The 21215-nt window shown below is 34.9% G+C and overlaps 3 protein-coding genes across 4 annotated transcripts in view; 2 read left to right on the forward strand and 1 right to left on the reverse strand.

Annotated features, from left to right (window-relative positions):
* The window catches only part of LOC112044436 (transducin beta-like protein 2), a 157582-nt gene extending 144572 nt beyond the window's left edge, over positions 1-13010 (reverse strand). Inside the window, exons 1-2 of one of the 2 annotated variants that reach the window (XM_024080282.2) lie at positions 12731-13010; positions 5671-5868 (exon numbers count right to left, since the gene is read on the reverse strand). In XM_024080282.2, the coding sequence (XP_023936050.2) occupies positions 5671-5868; positions 12731-12854 (322 nt within the window). In that variant the 5' untranslated portion in view covers positions 12855-13010. The remainder of the gene's footprint in view (positions 1-5670; positions 5869-12730) is intronic. The other variant, XM_024080281.2, reaches the window with a different exon arrangement.
* Positions 13011-13963: 953 nt separating this feature from the next.
* On the forward strand, positions 13964-19661 carry LOC112044437 (coiled-coil-helix-coiled-coil-helix domain-containing protein 10, mitochondrial-like). Its single transcript, XM_052885496.1, has 4 exons — positions 13964-14062; positions 17946-18102; positions 18824-19040; positions 19582-19661. The coding sequence occupies exons 1-4, from the start codon at positions 14043-14045 to the stop codon at positions 19590-19592; spliced, it is 405 nt and encodes a 134-aa protein (XP_052741456.1). The 5' UTR covers positions 13964-14042; the 3' UTR covers positions 19593-19661.
* LOC112044438 (coiled-coil-helix-coiled-coil-helix domain-containing protein 10, mitochondrial) lies at positions 14444-16997 on the forward strand. Its single transcript, XM_024080284.2, has 3 exons — positions 14444-14610; positions 14690-14837; positions 16390-16997. The coding sequence occupies exons 1-3, from the start codon at positions 14561-14563 to the stop codon at positions 16627-16629; spliced, it is 438 nt and encodes a 145-aa protein (XP_023936052.1). The 5' UTR covers positions 14444-14560; the 3' UTR covers positions 16630-16997.
* Positions 19662-21215: the final 1554 nt, after the last annotated feature.

Below are 21215 nucleotides of genomic sequence, written 5' to 3' on the forward strand. Positions count from 1 at the left end.
TGAAGTCGATTGATAAATAAATAAATCTTAACAAAGTCGCTTTCTGGCCGTCTGTACCTATGCATAAGATATTTTGAACTACGGAAAGGATTTTAATGCGATTGATTCAAGGGAAAGGCAATATTGTTTTCCGCATCGAAAACCGCTTGACGTATAGAATTAGTAAACGTTCGCTAAGAACGGAATTAGCCAGAGGGTCAGATTAAGGAGGTCTAAGGGCGGGCGAAGTCACGAGCGTCCGCAAAATATAAAACCAATCAATACAACTAAAATCAGCAAAAACTCATCATGTAATCGTTAGAATTGAGTCAAAAATTCACTGTGGTCATGAAAAAACGACGCTACGTGCTCTAGTTGCAATGCAACATATAAATGACGTCAAGCGACAGATCTAACCGGAATGATCGTCACGATACCGCGGGGTCGGCCACCTCGCCCGAAACGTCTGCGACCCTGTTCCGCGGCCCCGGGATTGCGAATAGACGGAGAGCCAGCGACAGCCAGACCTTCGTAATTTAAAAAAAAATTCAACCGACTTCCAAAAAGCAAAATAAATAACATCTTACCTATGTGCTACCTTCTGATCAGTTTGAAGGCGGTGCCAAGCCAGTGATGTTTTAATTAAACCCGTTTACAAAATCTCTGTGGTTCTTTCAGAAACAGCTTTAATTAAAACACAACACTGGATTGGCACATGAAAAGAAATGGGATCACCCTGAAATCAAACCGAAAACATACAGCCGAACGTAGAAACTCCTTTTTGGAAGTCGCTTAAAAATATATAACAGTGACTTAACCTATTATGTAGAATGTTTTCAACTTTTAGGGCGTATAACATTCATTGGCGCACGGTTAACCCGGGAAGTAAACTTTTTTTACTTTTGTCATTTTTGAAGTAAAAACTGCAGTTTTTTTGTTTTTTTTTTCTCCGGGATGCACCAGATTATGTGAGATTGGGGAATTAATTTTACTAATTTTTGCTATCACACGTAAGGGGCCCCTGTAATCCGTGGGCCCCGTATCATTGATACGGCGGTAACTACGCCCCTGAGAATAGTGATAGTTTGTCAACTCATGCTCCTACTAAAGATGATTACCGTATCCAACTATGAAGTTTGGACCGCGATGGCTTTGGGAGATAGCAGGTTTCAAGGATCAACCTAAGTATTAAGTATAATTTTTTTTATATTTTTATCGGCATAATATGAGAAATGCTATCCCCATTCGTAAGACACTTAGCTTCATGGCAACCATTCGCTACCCTTGAAGTTTCAAATTAAATAAAGTTTGTCTTTCGAAGAGTTGCCGCGAAACTAAGTGACTGGCGACTGGGAATATAATTTCTCATATTATCCCGAGGAAAGCATAAAAAATTACACCGTACTTACTTATGGTAAGAGCATGAGCTGACAAACTTTCAGCTTATATAAAATGAAGGTCTGGAGTTCACGGGCTCTTAGTCTACAACGGATTACTAACTGGGTCGGAATCTAATATAACGCCATTTGCATTTTTTCCATCATTGTCCATTTGGTTTTTTTCCTACAAAAGGCCTTTTCATTCATTATCAATCCATATTCGGCTCACTGCTGAGTCTCCTCTCAGAATGAGAAGGGTTAGGCCAATAGTCCACCCACGTTGGCCTAATGACGACTGGCAGACTTAACACACGTAGAGAATTAAGAAAATTCTCAAGTATGCAGATTTCCTCACGATGTCTTAATTTAGGTTTAATACATACTACCTGACGCCGCGCGGATTCTCCCGCATGCTACCCGTTCCCGTAGGATTATGAGGATAATATATAGCCTATAACATTCCTCGATAAAGGGGCTATGTGACACTGAAAGATTTTTTCAAATCGAACCAGTAATTCCTAAGATTAGTGCGTTCGACCAAACAAACAAACTCTTCTGCTTTATAATATTAGTATAGAAAAACATTTCTAGACGTAAAAGTATAGTCAACTGGCGATGACCTCACATATCCAATCCAACGGTAAAAACTTCTTATTAAATATACCTACATACTGTCAGTATTTGCATAATTTCAAATGGGCTACGACTAGACAGGCATGTGAATGGCCTACGTTGTCGTTAATATTCGAAAACATTTTACGTCCCACAGATAAATTATGGGTCACTAAATAAAGCTTTGAACTCTAATAACACATGCTAGAGAAATTCTACATCTTAGTGTACTATGCCAGATAAAAGAAAAAAGTCTCACACAACGCGGCCTATACTACAGCATTTCTTGATGAGTACTGTTTACCAACAAAGAAATTAGAAATGAAGGTTTTTTTTTATTCTTTACAAGTTAGTCCTTGATTACAATCTCACCTGATGGTAAGATGGTAAGTAACTCTCACCAGCCAGACCTGGACCAATTAAGAAAACCTCAATCGGCCCAGCTGGGGATCGAACCCAGGACCTCCGTCTTGTAAATCCACCGCGCACACCACTGCGCCACGGAGGTCGTCAAAAGGTAGAAAACACATGTCACTTCATAGCTTATTTATTTAAATTATGTATGGTTTGTATGTAAAATGTTATCTAAAGTATATTAACCATATGTAATTGTTCTAAGCTTATTAATCAAATTTATTTTCATTAATTTAAGAACAAGTTAATTATAATTATTATTAGGTGTAAAATGACTAGTGATTTATACCCTCATTTTTAATTTGTTTGTGTGTAAGTAAGGTAAGTAAGGTAATTCATTTCCACTCCATTGCATGAAATAGTTCACCATATATGTAAAAACATTTATAAGAGATACTTTTTTACGACCTCTCTTGTACAGTTGGTAATAAGCCTGTCTGTCCTGTCTTTTAACAGAGGCCCTAGGTTCAATTACAGCTCTAAAAGGTACACCTAAATTACCTCTTCCAAGTACCTATGCTCGCTGCCATCTTAAACTGCATCGTCACTTGTCATCAGGCGAGTTCGCTGTAGTGTGCTAAGTAACATGTCAATGAATAAAAAAAACTACAGAAAAATCTTATATGAAAGACAATCCTACTGTATGTCGTCTCCGCGTAAAAAACATACGTGTCCAGCAAAGGACGTTCACCGGTTGAGATGACGAAATTTATCGACAATGAGATGAGATGCGATGCCAGATTGCTTTTCCTCCGAAATATTAATATTTGTTAACATTTCTCGGTCTTTAGCCATGTCACATTGATTCTCTTTCTACAAACACAAACGCTACGCTTCGAAAACTAAAAATGTAGAAGTGTCAAAAAAATAGTTTATAATATTTTGTAATAAAACTTTACTATTTAACTCTCGACAAACTTAGCATCAGATATTTTACACGTGAAATATCTAATATCTTAATAGAATCTACCTAATCATCCTCGAATCTGCTACCTTACGTCGGCCTATTGCGGTCGACTATGGGGTGGAACAGTGAAAAATATATTTTTTTCCCACCCACATCCCTACGCTCGCCGCAGGCAGCGCTGTAGGTATACTTGATCGTCTGTGGCCGGCATTATTAGTATCGGCTAAGGAAATACATCCGGTTTTGTTAGAAAGTACGTCATTAACGTAATAAATCTTACAAAATAATATTAAGTTACTATGATTCTCAGAATCGTATGTGATCTATGTAACTAATTCATGTAAATCTATTATCAAGAATTTTCTAAGATTATTTTATTTTTTATTTATTAGGTATAGTCACTAAAAATAATATTACTGGTCTTGGTAAAACATTGACCGACGGACCTCTAAAATACACATAACAGTAAATATCACCAAAAATTATAAATTAATCTTTCTCGTGCAGTTATCTCAAACTTCCAAACGAATTCTAAGCATCAAAATTAAAGTTAGTATCGAGATAAATTGATAGTTATATTTGAGACTATTTCTCGCTATTCACTACTGAAAATTAATAAAGGTAAGTCGAAATTGTACATTGGTTAAGACTAAAGTTCGAACGTTTACTCATTGACAAATACGTTAAACTTAATCAATTCATAACTTGACCAAACGAAAAGTTTACGTAAGTTCATTAATTTTTACGTCCAAAAAGAGTAAGAAACCATAATACACCAATCGATGTTTCGCATTGAAAGGACAAGCACAACTAAAAGAATATTAGTAAATATCTTCATCAAGATAAGTAAACAGGCATCGTCTAGACGCGCTCCAACATAGACCTTAACATTGCTTTCCATCAGACATGAATGCATGATTGTAGTCAAAAGCGAGCATAATTAGTACCTATGAAATGAAAATAACTGCACGAGAAAGTGTCTTATAAGCGTAATTTTATTAAGTTCAAGCAATAAACATTATAATATTATGATATGTAGCAAATCAGCGCCATATAATTAATATAAGTAAAAGTCTTACAAAACATCCAACTTAAGACGTTAAAGCTGTAATATTTTATAACAACTATAAAATAGGGAAAGACCAAGTTGTGCAATGTAATAGGATGTGAAGCAAAAACAGAAATGTATACTATTTTGCAAGACTTCTAATTTTCTATACTATTATATTCCCAATGCTGATCGCACATTGCAGATATAGCCCAAAGCTTACTTGTTTTTTTGCTTGCAAACTTTTATAACTTGAAGAACAAGACGCGTGGGCTTGCGGCGCAGGTTGCAATATGCAATCAGCATAAATCACTTTTCTCTTCGTTAGTTGCGAGCGTAATTGAGCGTTTTCGCTCAGCGGCAGGAAGTCAGTTAACAAACGTAACACACACCAGAGCAACACAAGTCAAGCGAGACGGAACTATCGGAAAGCGTTCGATCAACCGTCTTGTTATCTAATGACATCTTTCACCGCTGCTTTAATTATGTTATGTTGCCTTAGTACACAGTAACCGACTTCCTACCTGAATTTCCTTATCTGCAGAATTAGTAAATTAAATACAAAATGTAGGATGAGGAAAATTAAATTTTCCACTTCCTACAAGGCATGGATGGCCCCTGGAGATAATGACAATAAAATATAAAAAAAAAGTAGGCTCAGTTTACAAGCACTTTTGACACGTTAGTTGACTATTTTTAAAGATTCTACCACCGGTTCGGAAGGCAGGTTCTGCTGAGAAGAAACCGGCAAGAAACTCAACAGTTGCTCATTTAAAAAAATTCATACAATATTATAATTTACAATTGATGACAACATTACAATTTCTTATAGTTTTACTTCCTGTTTGAAGGTGGAAGCTGATCCAACGGCTTCCAAGCATCTTTATCATGAACTCATCAATAATTATATCAAAATTCTATTTAAAATATAAACATAATGTGCAACACGGCCTGTAATTAATTTGTTTATCAAGAGGCAGTAAACAACGTTCTGTATAGTATATAATAAGGTAAATACTTGATAGTCAGAACTGATAGGTTCTATTTTATATCTAAACTTATTAATTTGTAGCAAGACTTCTTTTATTCACGAACTTGGTGAGAAACACGCGTGGTCAATGTTACACTTAAAAATGCACTTTCAATTAAGATAAGATTTGAATTTTTTGTATCCAGGAGCCATACTTGCATTCAATAAATCATACATATATAATGAAATATTATAATATCGTATTAAGTTATTTATCGGATTAAATAATAAATGAATTATCATTGATTAGTCACAGTTCACCTTAAGGTAGGAATAAAAATGAACATTTTGAGAAACTTACCATTACAGGTAGCGGCCATAAACTTCCCATTCGCAGAGAAATCCATGAGAAGAACCGTGCCCGGATGCCCTTTGAGATTCTTGAGTAGCCAGGGATGGCTGAAGTCGTTTTTTCCCTTCCATGCTGTTCGTTTCTTGTTCTTTCCGATTGGTCGGTTCTCGGCTGTGGTAGATTCAGATGTTGGCTCCGTCAGAGCACCTACAATGCAAAAGAAAAAAAAAATGATTTTTTTAAGAATATTTGCCATATGTTTTAAATATGACCAATATTCCCATTACCTCCAACTAGTCGGGAAAGACTGTATTAGGAGTAGGTACGATAACAGTCCAACGGGGCCGGGATCGAACCTCATCACTCGGTGATGAATCTGACCACTTTCATCATCATTATCAACTCGTATACGGCTCGCTGCTGAGCTCGAGTCTCCTCTCAGAATGAGAGGGGTTAGGCCAATAGTCCACCACGCTGGCCTAATACGGATTGGCAGACTTCACACACGCAGAGAATTAAGAAAACTCTCTAGTATCTATATCTCTGACCACTTTACCGTTGAGCTATTGAGGCTCTAATCTAAATATTTTATATACCTACTAGGCTTGCATTTCACTGGTGACTAATATTTGTAGTAGCTCTTTGAAACAGAGTTTGTTCGGAGAGGTACTTGGTTATTTTTGCAGTTCTCTTCTCCGTTAAGTAGAATTTTCAGCATTTGCTCTATTCCAACCAGCAGCCTTATTATGTATCTCAGTGTACCATTCAAACAATGAGTCACTACATCGATTTTCGTCGTATTTTCGTTTTTGTGATCATCCTATGTTATCTACGAAATTACCTTACTACGCCATTTTACATCAAATGGCAATGGTGTTTTGTTGTAACAGTCGTCTAACATGAATATTTCAACGAAATTAGGTAAATACTAGTTTTTTGTTAAAATTACGTCAATACTTGCTGCTTCCACTACTATAGTAATGTAACATTACGTAAAATGACGATAATTATGTAATTTCGTTGAAAAAACAATGTTAGACAGTTGCAAAAACGAAAATACGATGAAAAACGACGTAGTGACTGATTATATGAGTGGTACACTGAGATACATAATAACCAGGCTGAAGGGAATGGTTGCCATTGTAGTAATAGGCACGCGAGAATAGAGGATGAGGCCTCTTAAACAGTGAAAAAATATCAAAACCATCATCAGTAGTAAACTCGCACGATAATAATTATGCTGTTTGTTTTACTACCCGCTAATGATTTTTTTTCTCTTTTTCTTCGTTTTTTAGGTTTTAATTATTGCATAATCTATAATATACATAATATATAATATAATATAATATTATGAAGCTGAAGAGTTTGTTTGTTTGGTTGAACTCGCTAATCTTACGAACTACTGGTCCGATTTGAAAAATTCTTTCTCTGTTAGATAGCCCATTTATCGAGGAATGCTATATATATTATCCCCGTATTCCTCCGGAACGGGAACCACGCGGGTAAATCCGCGCGGCGTCAGCTAGTTACTATATCAAATAGCTTACTCGCTCGTCTTTAAGGTGTTCCAATCATACGAGTACGTGCCAGGAAGCAGGTGCCGGAAGGGTTTTGCACACTTCAGTAGTTCGGATCAGAAACGCCGAAGCAAAACGTTTAGTTGTACTAAGTGTTTGAACGAATTGAATTTGTCAGTTGTATTTACTTGATTTACTCGTAAAAATATACTGTTAATTCTTAGTTTTTATTTAATTAATATGTAAAAAATAGCCTAAGGGGGCGTTCATAAATTACGTGAGGTGTTTATTCGAAATTTCTGACCCTCCCCCCCCCCCCCCCTTGGTGAGATGTCGTGAGATTTTTTTCAACCCCCTCGCCCGATCCCCCAATCTCACGTGAGATTTTTCAAAATGTGGGTTTCTTACGTAAATGTGTTAGATTATTATTGTAAAAAGAAAAGAAAATTTGCTTCGTGTTTTTATTTACGACTAGTTAAGACTAGTAATCAATATTGCTGAGAGTTTAATTATAAGTATAATAAAAAATATATATTTTTTACATTTTTTTTCATGAGGGATGGTGATTGGACAGTCAGTAAATGTATAACGTCGAGGTATAAATGAAATTATTTTTTTTAGAACGAATTAGGAAATGATCTTAATCGTATTACGATCACGCTTAAGATTAATCTTAAGCATGTACAATCTGGATTAAATTGACCAAAATAGTATATTTTTTTTTGTTTCATTCAGAAAAAAAAATTACGTGATATTTGCCGAGACCCCCCCTCCCTCCAACGTAAGATTAGATGAGATTTGACTCGACCCCCTCCCCCCCTAAAACATCTCACGTAATTTATGAACGCCCCCTAATTCAAATGAAGTTTATTTACTCGTCATTTTGTAAAATCCTAAGCATTATTATAAACAGAAGTCTGCAATTACACAATCTGACTATATTCGTTAGACTGAATTCATTCTAACAAATTCCGCAAGTTAATTTAAGGCTTTTCGTTCAGACGACACTCTCAATTTGCTGACAATAGTCTAGCTATTGCAATGGGCTAAATAGATAGAGGATTCATTAGGCACTGAAGTCAAGCCTTTTCCTTAGTCACAGTGAGGTAGGAACTGTACCATTTTCGATTCATATTTAAGAGACATTCAATTTTCAGCCGTGATAGCCCAGTGGATATGACCTCTGCCTCCGATTCCGGAGGGTGTGGGTTCGAATCCGGTCCGGGGCATGCACCTCCAACTTTACAGTTGTGTGCATTTTAAGAAATTAAATATCACGTGACTCAATGGGTGAAGGAAAACATCGTGAGGAATGATCACACGCAGAGATATATCTTAATTCTCTGCGTGTGTGAAGTCTGCCAATCCGCATTGGGCCAGCGTGGTGGACTATTGGCCTTACCCCTCTCATTCTGAGAGGAGACTCGAGCTCAGCAGTGAGCCGAATATGGGTTGATGACGACTGTTTACAGCTGCAGTATAGTATATAAATTGTTTTTCAGATAGCATGGGTACAGTGACAGTTGTCTGTATGACGTTCATAATACGTACTATCGTGAATGGCGGCAAACTTTCAAGAGTGAACTGTCACCCGCACCATCCTACATGAAACGAACTGACGATAATGACGTAATGCTTTCTTTCAAGAAAAAAAAAATCATAAATTCTTCAAAATCTAAAATCACACTACACCTGAGTAGGCCTTCAAATTACGAAATAATTATCGCGTGTTTACATAGGTGCACGAGTTATTATCATTCGGCGTAGTAAAAACTATAGATAAAATCGTTTATGTAATGTGTAGTACTATGTATTAGTTAATATCCATTCATTTTATTTTAATTAACCGACTTCGGAAACGAAAAAGGAGGATGTTCTATGTTCGGCTGTACGTATGTTTATTTTAAATTATATTGTAGGTACTTACCTATTTAATACTAACCTATTTAATAGTTAGGCAGATGATAGTATACCTATACTTTTTCTTCGTATATCTGATGGTACTACAATACCTATTATGATTGTCAATGAAATAGTAAGTTTGTTTATTTTGCTGTTATGCTGTTTCGCCTACTTAATCATTCTAAAGGTTTAAATATCCATTGCCAAGGGTACAGAAAAAAACAGGATACTTTAGAATACCAATTATACAAAAGTAATGGTCCCACAAGAAGTATAGTTACTTCTTCTACATGTAGTCATAGCAATAAGCTCTATTTTTTTATCTATACTAATATTATAAAGAGGAAAACTTTGTTTGTATGTTTGTTTGTTTGTAATGAATAGGCTCAAAAACTACTGGACCGATTTTAAAAATTCTTTTACCTTTCGAAAGGTACATTATCAACAAGCAACATAGGCTTAATTTTATTTTGGAAAAAATAGGGTTTCGTAAGATATTTGGGTTTTACGGACACAAGGTGTAAAAAATCAACCAGAAAGGTAGGTGTAGGGTAGGGGTAGTGTAGGAGTAGGGGTAGGGTAGGGATAGGTAGGGGTAGGATAGGGGTAGGTTGAAAGTTAACATCGAGTTAGGTTAAGGTTGTCTATGTTCTGAATTGTTAAGGGTGTTTTAATTAGAAGTCTAGTACTCATACAATTTTGTTCACTGAAGTATTTGTTTTTGTTTTTCGACATACTTATAGTAATTATTACTTAATATACATCAATTATTTAACAAAATGTTTGATAAGATTATATAATGTATGTTTCTTATATATTCAGTTCAACTAAAGTACCTGTGATTGAACTACAATAATATCTGTGAATGTTTCAAAATTTACTTTCACTTGAGTACCTCCTACTTAGCTATCCAGTGCCAATGCCTCGCCTTTTCAATTTGATGCCAAACAATATATGATTCATAGTGAAATTTTAGGAGAAAACACATTTGGCGAGTTGATGCTTATTTTTTAACATTTATTTATTTAGGTATTTGGTTCTAGCTACATACAATACAACTTTTGAAATTGACACTGACAAGTAACTGTTCCACACTCCACAGTAAAGGGTATCTGATTCTAGATTGAGAGGTCACAAGTTCAATCCCTGTCCATTTTACTATTGTTATACCCACTCTTAGCACAGTTTTACAACTGATGGTTTGCTGGATGTTAAGATACCTACCTTTTCCATGAAAAATGACAAATGCAGGCTCAATAGCTATGCCAAACTTTCTCCAACATTTTCATTTGATGAAAAATTCCATAGTCTTGTCATGACCATGTTACTGACCATGACTAGATAGAAAATATAAATATAAAGTTCATGTTGTTTTATTGTGAAATGTGCTATTTCATAAACATTAAATTACATACAATCAATAAATAATTTTTGTAAGCTTTTTTATTTTTTAAGCTTTCTTTTAATACCTAATTCATTTCCTGATGTACATTTCGAATCTAATTTGGTATACCTACTTGCAAATCTTTAATCTAATCAATCTAATAAATCTTTAATGATTATTTACAGAGTAACCAGAGTGAATCTTTACAAGCAGTGTACTGAAGCCACTTAAACCTAACGGTACAAACTTTTTTCATAGTTTTTATTTCAAAATTTAACACTTGAAACAATTACATAAATTAATTTAATAATCAATACAAAAATACTCTATAATATTTCTTTAGTTTTTGTAAACAGATTTTATGATATTTCAAAATAATAACATGTCATTTTCATGAATAATATTAAAAATTACTGTATTCATTTTTCAATTTTGTATTTGCAGCTACAACACTGAGATGTTCAGTGCACTCCGTCTGCCTATTATTGATTAATCTGTGTGATTATTATGATAGATAGATAGATGATATCTGATGATGCAAGTCAGAAGAAAACTAAACTAAACAAGAGAGCCCCAACCAGCATGTTTGAACTATCATTCTAATTTATAAAACTTGGTTATAATGCATAAGGGCTTATATTTAAAATAATAATTTATTTAAATATACTTAATGATATGAATCATAGCACCTGTCACAGTCTGGTTATATTGTTATGTTCATTTCAAATTTTATTTGTTCAGTTGATACTTGTCAATGTCAAAAACTGCAAAACATTTTTCTATGCAATTGTACAAATAATGATTATTCCAATGACATAGTTATGTATAACTGTTATATATAACTATGTCATGAATGTTGAATAATATAATATAATTGTATACATATTCCATATATATTATAATTCAACATTCAATTTAATTGCATATGCCTGTGATTTGTACAGGAATAGTTTATGTAACTTTACTACTATTCACTAACTCAAAAACAACTTCACTGTTAAAAATTCTTTCACCATTGGATATCTATATTTTCACCAAGTAACTTGTGCTTTATTTAAATATTGCTCAAGACTTTGAATCTCTGAAAGTACCCACATAATGTAACACAGTAATCCATTATGTAGGTACTTTCAGAGACTCGAAGCATACAAACAGAAAAGTATTTTGAAAATAATATAAATGCCTTAATCCGGTAATGTTTACAACTGCAACTTCACCTTCAGAGTCATCAAGAGTCAAGTTTGGGTAACCACAGGAGCGTGCATTACTTACATTGATACAAATGTACTTGTGCCTACCAGTGGCGAAGGATGGATATTAGATGAAGGAAAACCGTCCCAAAGAAAAGGAAATTCATACAGTGTAATATAATACAGTACAACAATTCATGGATTCTCAAAAGTAACCCGGCGGGAATCGACTTGCATTAACTCTTCGCCGCTGGTGCCTACCCTACTTAAAAAATGTATGCACTCCTCCGGATACATAATGTTCTTTCATTGTACAATGTCTTCTGAAATTTTTAGTTAGTTTAGTAGAAAAAAAATTAATAGTTGAGGTGTAAAGTCTGGCATGTGACAGGGCTGTTTGTACTACATCAAGATAAAGGTTTTTCAAAAATAGTATAACTGTAACAATACTGGTATCGCTATTCTGCTATACTAATATTATAAAGAGGAAAGATTTGATTGTTTGTTTGCTATGAATAGGCTCTGAATTACTGAACCGATTTGATAAATTCTTTCACTATTGGAAAGCTACACTAGCCCCAAGTGCTTAACGCTATATTTTATTTCTGTTTTCCTACAGGGATAAGATATAGCGTATTACTGTTTGTATTACTATTAATGTATTACTTTTGTATTAAATCTCAATAACCTTGTAAAGTATATAAATTATTATAGTATTAAAATTTGATAAGAGGGAGTTATCCTTTATTAAAATGCTTATTTTTATTATAGAACTTTTATACAAAATATTATAAACCGTAATTTATAATTAAACAGTTCCATTATTATATTATGTAGCAATCATTTACAGTTATGTTTCTAAGTTGGCAGCTAACAGTACATAATAATCACATGTGGTAAGAGAACCGCTAGATCGACATGCGGTTTTAACTATTATATTCTCGTAAATAAAGTATCAACCGGTTCTAAGTGTATTCACCAGAATAAAATTACTATTATTAAACTACAATTTGTACCAATTTTTTTAACAGAATTCTTATGTGTTTGAATTATAAACAAAAGTTTTATAATCCTACCTGTTACGCTCTCAGTTTCATCACTTTGCACATCGCATTTTCTATTGCCGAAGATGGTCTTGTATATGAAGTGTAGAATTACACATAGAAGTACGGTAAATCCGGCCATAATATACACATTCATCGTTATTCCGGCTCCAAAATATCCCAGTTTCACTTATAATTCAATAAAACTTTTTATTAATACCGACTTTAGTATTAACAGCAACAATGACAGTCACGCGGTCCAAAATTAACTGATTTGACTTGACTGAATGACTGAAAAATGAACTGTTGAATTGAATGGCTATGATTGGCTATCAACAATGTCAATTTGACAGCGTACGACACGCGCGAATCATGAAGTTGCAGAGAAATCGCGCCAAAAAATAAGACGTTCCTATTTACGTGTACATTTATGGTTTAAAGTATCATTTTATCTAAAACGGAATAATTTTCCAAGTCGATTGTTTAAAAACACATTCTAATATTTGTAATGATCATTTGCATATTTAGGTCTAATAATATGATACTAAGATTGTATTAAACAACTCATGTAATATTGTTTTAATCTATTAAAAAATGTTAACTATAAAATGATTAGTACGGTCCTTTGACCATTAAAAAGAAAGGACCTATTTCGCACCCAAATTTACCAATAAAAATGTCTGTCGTTTTTTGAGGGGGACGAGGTAAACTCACACATCGAAAACATTTAACACCATTAGGTACATTCTGTGTCCACTACACATATATATATAATTGACTCGTAATATACACACGCGTAATTTTTACACAGACTAAACAACACATCGCTTAGATTATCCACAGAATATATATATAGAATGTTCGATTACTTGATCGATTTTTTGCTGTTCCGTCAAAAGGATCAATTCTTTTTAGAAATCGTTTTTATTACAAATTTGATAAAATTATGGTAGAAATACTTACAAATGAAACACTACTCCATCTTTTTTGGCTGTTTTTTATGGCATTCAACTACACAAACCGGCATTTTTAGGGAGCTCTTTACACGACGAAAATGATTACAACAATGAAACATCGATTCTATAGCAACAGTTTTTATAGACGCGTTTGATCATTGATTATTGATCTTTGACAGAGGGGTAACGGTTTACGAGGCAGGTCCTTTCTTTTTAATGGTCTAAGGTACGGTCAAATGAAAAAAAAGGTTTGTAACTGGTTCGTAAGATTGAGTTGCCGATTTTTTATATTTTAAAAATAAACCATTACTAACTGACAGTTTTAAAAGATTGAATCATGATGTCTTATAAGAAAATTTAATTTTATTATAAAATTGAAAATCAGTGCAATGCCCTCCCGCAGACCTAGGTAATGATTTTTATAAGTATTCATTTTTTTGTACATTTAGTTATGTTATTCGGATTATTAATAATTAGAAATAGCTCATGAATCTACTATTCATTAATAAAGTAAATTAAGGGTAATTCATATTCTTAGCAGACTGAAACAATATTTTTGGCCATAGAGATTTCTTAGAGATATCTTTATTTAACCTCTGTGAACTCGGGAGTCCTGTATTTTTGTCTGTGACTGTTGACATAATTTTTATTATGTTGGCTAATGTAGGTAGCTCTGCCCCTTTCTAAAGTTTATATAAAGAGTGAGAAAAAACGAGAGGCCGTTCTATAATTAAACCTTCATTTGACGTTTGTGACACATTCTAGAAATCGGGCGAAGTCAAAATAACGTTGTCATTTGTCAATTAACAATTTGTCAGTGAAAATTTTGTAATCGATAGAAGACGTCGTTTTCAGAGAGCAGTGATCAAACGCATTTATAAAGTGATAAATATATTTGAAAAAAAAAATGCCTCGACGAGGACGATCTGCAAGTCCACCTCCAGCTCCTCAGCGAAGGTAAAAATTGTGATCAATATGTTTTAATGTAGATGTACGTTATAATATTGCAATGGATAACCTCAAAGGTTTGTTTCAGAGCTGCGGCTCCTCCACCACAGCGAAGCAATGTACCAGCTCATGCTCCTCCGTCAACCCCAGCCATGGCCACTGCGCAGCCTCAGCAGCCTTCTTTGTTTGGCCAAATGGCAGCCACCGCCGGTGGAGTTGCCGTAGGCTCAGCTGTGGTATGTATCTAGCGAGTTACGTAACAAAAACATTGCTTTTTTACATTATAAGCGGCTTAGTTAAGCAGTTTTCAAGGATAAAAAAATAAAATTGCGTAATATAATGCTAATATTTCATCAATTATTTTTATTGTCTTCATATTCTATATTATTCATTGTTGGCACTAATCCAAGACGAGTCACGACTCACGTGTTTTAATGAGTCTTGACGTTATCTTGACATTCATGTATGTGTGTAAACATGATTTGCGCAATGTTATTGTAAACATACAAGAAAAGTTTCCAAAATTAATTGTTTACTCTAAATTTTAAAGGAATCTCAATAGGAATTTACTATTTTGCTGTAATATGGGTTATTCCTGGAAATTATTTAAGTTCTCTTAAAGTTTGGTTTTAATACAACAAAGCTGATATTTGAATACACATTATTTCATGTTTATTAACTCTAGATTTGTAGATACTGCTATTTAATTTAATTATTTATATAATTTTGACATAGCATGAATGTTGTTTATAACTTGATTAGTGAAAAGAATTACTTGTTTACTTCTTCATGATGTAATGGCTCAACAGGTCTTCAAGAAATTTCTATATCACTTTGACGTCTTTTACTCTAATTATCACAGACTAGATTTTCCCTCTAATACTTGTTGCAGTCTAGTATGGCAGCACTTTATTACTTATTTGAATATATAATTAATATTAAAAATTATTATTATATAGATTATTTAATTAATATTTAATTAATTAAATAATCCTGCCTAGCTATCTGAAAAGTGGCTGTTCCATACTCCTGTCTAATCACAGGTGTGTCATAGGCGATGACCTGCTTTAATGATATCTGTGGACCCATTGGGTGGAAGTAACGCATAGTTGCAACATAATTATTTAGTATGGTCACTTGTGGGCGGGTCTATAGCTTGTATATTACTGTATATCTCTAGTGTAAAGTGTATGTTAGTAAAGTGTTGTATGTGTATGTCTCTTAGGTTATTTATTGAATAAACAAAATAAGTCTTATCAAATTAACCTTTTTTTCCCAAAGAGATCTGAGTTTTATTTATGATGAATGAGCCAAGATTACTTGTAACATGTATTTAATTAATAAGCATGTATTTATTTAATAATAATAATATTAAATTATAACCAATAATCCTGGTCCCCTCCAATTAGTCAGAAAGATTATCTTGTCTTACGAGTGGGCATTAGTACCAATAGGTCTAAATCAAACCCATAACCCCTCAGTATTGAGTCTGCCCAGATACCATGGAGATTTTGGTGTTAGTGTTAAAGAATAGTCATTTGTGAAACCATCATCATGATCATCATCATCATATCAGCTGATGGACGTCCACTGCAGGACATAGGCCTTTTATAGGGACTTCCAAACATCACAATACTGAGCCACCTGCATCCAGCGAATCCCTGCGACTTAATTGATGTTGTCAGTCCACCCAGTGGGGGGTCGGCCAACACTGTGCTTACTAGTGCGGGGTCGCCATTCCAGCACTTTGTGAAACCATACTTTAAAGAAATCCCTCTATTGTTCTAGGGTCATGTGGCTGGTAGTGCACTGACTGGTATGTTCAGTGGAGGAAGCAGCGAGCCTGCGCAGCAACAGCAAGCCCAGCCCGCCCAGCCAGCTTACAACCAAGGACAACAACAACCCCAAGGACCTTGCGCCTGGGAGATCAAGCAGTTCATTGAGTGCGCCCAACAACAGCACGACCTGTCTCTATGCGAAGGCTTTAATGAGGCTCTGCGTCAATGCAAAGTGAACAACCACATCTAAACAAGCTGATACTTAGGTGTCTCAAGCAACACTATATATCATATTCTATATTGTACCATACAATATGTTGATTGTATCCTACAAATCTCTATCATTGTTACGTAAACTATATGCCCTTAGGGTTAACAGCTTTAAAGGCTACCTCAGAATGCAAACGTTCCATTTTTTCAACATGAGACACCTACCGAGTAATTTTTATCCTCAATTTAGTTAATTATCAATTATCATAAAGATGTTGATCATTAAATTTTTTTAGTAGATTTATTTTTATTACAATGACGTAATTTAGTAATAAATAAATTTCCTGTTTATTTTACATTTCTAGTAATATTTTTAATTATAAATAAAAGACAATAAACCATTAATAAGTTGTTTTCTTTTATAACACAACTAATTTTATATCTTTCGCTGGTGACTCATAATGGATTACATTTTCTGAAGTTAGGTAAACTGGTTTCAGAAAATTGCCATTATGAAAATAAATACCAATTAAAAGCTGTTCAATATGTGCAGCAGATGTAATCGCAGGTGTGTTAGATACATACCTATAAATCTTACTGGAAAGTCAGTGCTGAAAATACACTAACGACTTAGACAAACTGAAGAGCGGTTTAGATGGTGTAGGAACCTTGTGACTTGGTTATATTAGCGTACTCGCACATGGTCAATAATATTGAAGATATGTAGAGTAAGGTATATATACCTACTATTGTGCGACTTTACATACCTACTAAATTATTAAAAATACACAACAGGTTGGAATTCTTTAAGTTAAATCTTATTTTTTATTCCTACTATAACAAGAGAAGCCTTCCTACTTCCACCCAAGAGACAGGCGGCGTTAACAATCACCTTGAAACTCTTTACCATAATTACAACTACAAAGTAAAGTAAACTTTATGTAGTTGTGATTAGGTCCACCTTATTTTCAAGTAGTTTGTTGAATACATTTTGCTATATTAAGTTAATAAATATGGCAACCTTTGCTCATCCATTGATTGATCGATCGATTGACATAATTACAACTACAAAATAAAGTGAACTTTATGTAGTTGTGATTAGGTCCACCTTATTTTCAAGTAGTTTGTTGAATACATTTTGCTATATTAAGTTAATAAATATGGCAACCTTTGTTCATCCACTGATTGATTGATCGATTGACATAATTACAACTACAAAATAAAGTGAACTTTATGTAGTTGTGATTAGGTCCACCTTATTTTCAAGTAGTTTGTTGAATACATTTTGCTATATTAAGTTAATAAATATGGCCATCTTAGTTCATTGATTGATTGATTGATCGATTGATCACACAGCAGTCCCAGCCGCAGTAGTAGTCGCTCCCGCTACTCGCGCGCAGACCAGCATGCCCCGGCACACCCTCCACAGATCGTGGTGACGCCGATGCCTCGCCCCTCAATGTTCAGGGATGCTGCTTCGATAGCGGGAGGCGTCACTCTTGGAACCACCATGGTTAATATCTTACTGTTATTAATTACAAAACTGTTTGTTAATGACTGTATTCAGTGTTTTTTCTACACATCCTCGGTTCCGTGGCGCAGTGGAATGCGCTGTGGATTTACAAGACAGAGGTCCTGGGTTCGATCCCCGGTTGGGCCGATTGAGGTTTTCTTAATTGGTCCAGCTCTGGCTGGTGGGAGGCTTCGGCCGTGGCTAGTTACCACCCTACCGAAAAAGACGTACCGCCAAGCGATTTAGCGTTCCGGTACGATGTCGTGTTGAAACCGAAAGGAGTCTGGATTTCATTATACTCCTAACAAGCTCGCTTCCATCTTAGACTGCATCATCACTCACCATCTGGTGAGATTGTAGTCAAGGGCTAATTTGTTTAAAAAAGAAAACATGTTAGCGCTTTGCTGACCACCTCGTCTGATGGTAATTAAGTACAGTACCTAAGCAAAAAGGCTTTTAACACGTAGGTACCTACGGTGATACGCTTGCTTGTTTTAGGTGGTAGAGAAAACGGAAGCTGGAATGGCATTTCATTTTAATGAAGTTTTATAAGCTGATGGACGTCCACTGCTGGATATAGGCATCTTTTATGAATTCTCGTACCGCCGGCGTCTCTCTGTAAACTGTTGAATGTCGTCAGTCCACCAAGTGAACAACATTGCGGTGGGGTCTATCATTCCAGCATGACCCCTACCTACTTAATTAAAACTTTAAATTTCAGGGTCACCTAGCCGGGGAGGCTATATCAAGTGTATTTACTGGTCGTCGCCGGGAGCAGGTAGTGCACTCACTACCGCAAGATTACCGACTGGGACAAGAGCCCAACGGTCCCTGTGCGTTTGAAATATCCCAGTTCCTGCAGTGTGCGACAAACCATGAAAACTTGCAGGAATGTGAAGCATTTAACGAAGCGCTCAGGGAATGCAAACGGCGAAATCGTATGTTTTATGACAATAGATACCTACTTATTAATTAGGTACTAGAGACATTTGTTTTATGATTAGCCGTTTGTTAATAGTAGTAGTAATAATAGTTTTATACGTAAGTATGATGTAAGTAGGTATAAAATAAATGAACAAAGTTCATCTTGTCGAGCATGTTTGCACATACCTACCTATATACATATAGGTAATAGTTAGGGCTAGGCTGAGAACTCACGTGAAGTTAATTTTTAAGTGAAAATGCAGTCTTTAAGATATGTCCTCACAGGTTTTTCTAAGGCAACATATTTACTTACTACTAGAATGTTAAATCTTTACCTTTAGCGTAAATAGATCAATAAGATACCAGTCTAGGCAAAAGTGAAGTGTTGACGAATGTTGCTTTGTAAGCCGAAATTAGCTATCGATTATCCAAGTAGGTAGATAGGTACTTTTTAGCAGCAATGTCAAAAATAGTAATTCCTAATTCAAATAACCCTCTGGCCAGCCAAAACCGTAGATTTTTTTTTTACCTACGCTTATATAGTTTTTTTTTCAGGTCTGCCTTGAGTACAGAACAGACAGCGCTAAATCCTAACGCTGTGGCCTTGAATCTCATTTCCTCCAACCAGCCAATACAATTAATTATCAAAGAAAAAACCCTTGCAAATTATAGTTGTTTTATTATGATTTATGATTATAAGTCATTAAGGTTATATCCAATTCATATAGGCGACTTTTTGTAGCGATGCAGTCGCGCATTTGCTAAACGCGCATTGCTACAAAGTCGCCGTGGGCGAGGGCCCTTACGGTTCGTGCGCTGTAGCTTGGTGCGGGTGACAGTTGTCATATGACGTTCACTATCATACTATTATCGTGAATCGCGACAAACTTTCAAGAGTAAAATGAACTGTCACCCGCACCTCGCTACAGTGCACGAGCTGTAAGTTCTATGATTTGAACTCATGGTTTGACGTCCACTGCTAAACAAAAGCCTATCTTAAGACCAAGACTAAGCCGCCTGCATCCAGAGGCTCGCTGCAACTAGCTTGATATCCTCAATCCACCAAGTGGGGGTTCGACCAACACTGCGCTTTCTGATGTAGTTGCCTTTCCAGCACTTTGGGACTCCAACATCCATCGGCTCTTCGGACCACTTCAAATACAACTCTAATTTGGGTGTAGTTTAAAAAAACGAGGACAAAATAAAACGAAAAATTACAGGTGTATACATTTATAAACTTAAAATTTATTTACACCTTATTACATACATGTTGTGACGTTTCTCTGTGTAAAGAATTATTTATTTATTATTATATAAACTAAACAAAAATTGAGGTCTTCTGTGTATAAGAGATAAATTATATTCGAGATACTCCATTATAATATCAATCATTGATCAGAATTTTACAATAATTATTCAATTAGCTGTTTTGACAAAACAAATAATGAAAATTTACAAAATAATATCATTTCTCTATACAATATAAGATTTCGTCTGATCGCCCATTACCGTGAGACAGTGAGCACCATATTTTTCATTAATGAAAAAAAAATCCCTATAGTACAACTGTAATGTGCGATCACCATTAGAAATTTACAATTTGGCACATATACTATTATTTCTGAATTACTTTATCATTTGTATTTTACATTCTGTATAAAAAAAAGTTATCAAAAATTATAACGTATTTTATGCAGACAAATTTTTCCATAAAACGATTTTCAATCTGAAATATTTTGGATACAATATAATTTATTTATGGAAAATTGTGTGCATATTAATTGGACATTGATACATGTTTTGTATTCGAAATAACATACAGATATTAACAGTAATAAAAATATTACATTCAAACGTTAACTCTGGATAACTAGCTAAGTTCAAGTGAGCGATTTAACGTAACGATAAAGTTCCTGAATTAGATCGATCTACCCCCTATTCATGTACCGTGACAGCCCAGTGGATATGACCTCTGCCTCCGATTCCGGAGGGTGTGTGTTCGAATTCCATCCGGGGCATGCACCTCCAACTTTTTAGTTGTGTGCATTTTAAGAAATTAATCATCACGTGTCTCAAACGTTGAAGGAAAACATCGTGAGGAAACCTGCCAATCTGCATTTGTCCAGCGTGGTGGACTATTGGCCTAATTCCACTCATTCAGACAGGAGACTCGAGCTCAGCAGTGAGCC

The sequence above is a fragment of the Bicyclus anynana genome, chromosome 14 (genome assembly GCF_947172395.1).
Source record: "Bicyclus anynana chromosome 14, ilBicAnyn1.1, whole genome shotgun sequence".
Classification (NCBI taxonomy): domain Eukaryota; kingdom Metazoa; phylum Arthropoda; class Insecta; order Lepidoptera; family Nymphalidae; genus Bicyclus; species Bicyclus anynana.

What these genes read in the sequence shown, in the direction of transcription:
- LOC112044437 (XM_052885496.1), top strand. Translation starts at nt 14,043, where the DNA reads ATGCCCTCCCGCAGACCTAG. An exon ending in ATGCCCTCCCGCAGACCTAG is followed by an intron (nt 14,063 to 17,945) that starts GTAATGATTTTT and finishes TTGATCACACAG; the next exon opens with CAGTCCCAGCCGCAGTAGTA. An exon ending in TCACTCTTGGAACCACCATG is followed by an intron (nt 18,103 to 18,823) that starts GTTAATATCTTA and finishes TTTAAATTTCAG; the next exon opens with GGTCACCTAGCCGGGGAGGC.
- LOC112044438 (XM_024080284.2), top strand. Translation starts at nt 14,561, where the DNA reads ATGCCTCGACGAGGACGATCTGCAAGTCCACCTCCAGCTCCTCAGCGA. An exon ending in CCTCCAGCTCCTCAGCGAAG is followed by an intron (nt 14,611 to 14,689) that starts GTAAAAATTGTG and finishes GGTTTGTTTCAG; the next exon opens with AGCTGCGGCTCCTCCACCAC. An exon ending in TTGCCGTAGGCTCAGCTGTG is followed by an intron (nt 14,838 to 16,389) that starts GTATGTATCTAG and finishes CTATTGTTCTAG; the next exon opens with GGTCATGTGGCTGGTAGTGC.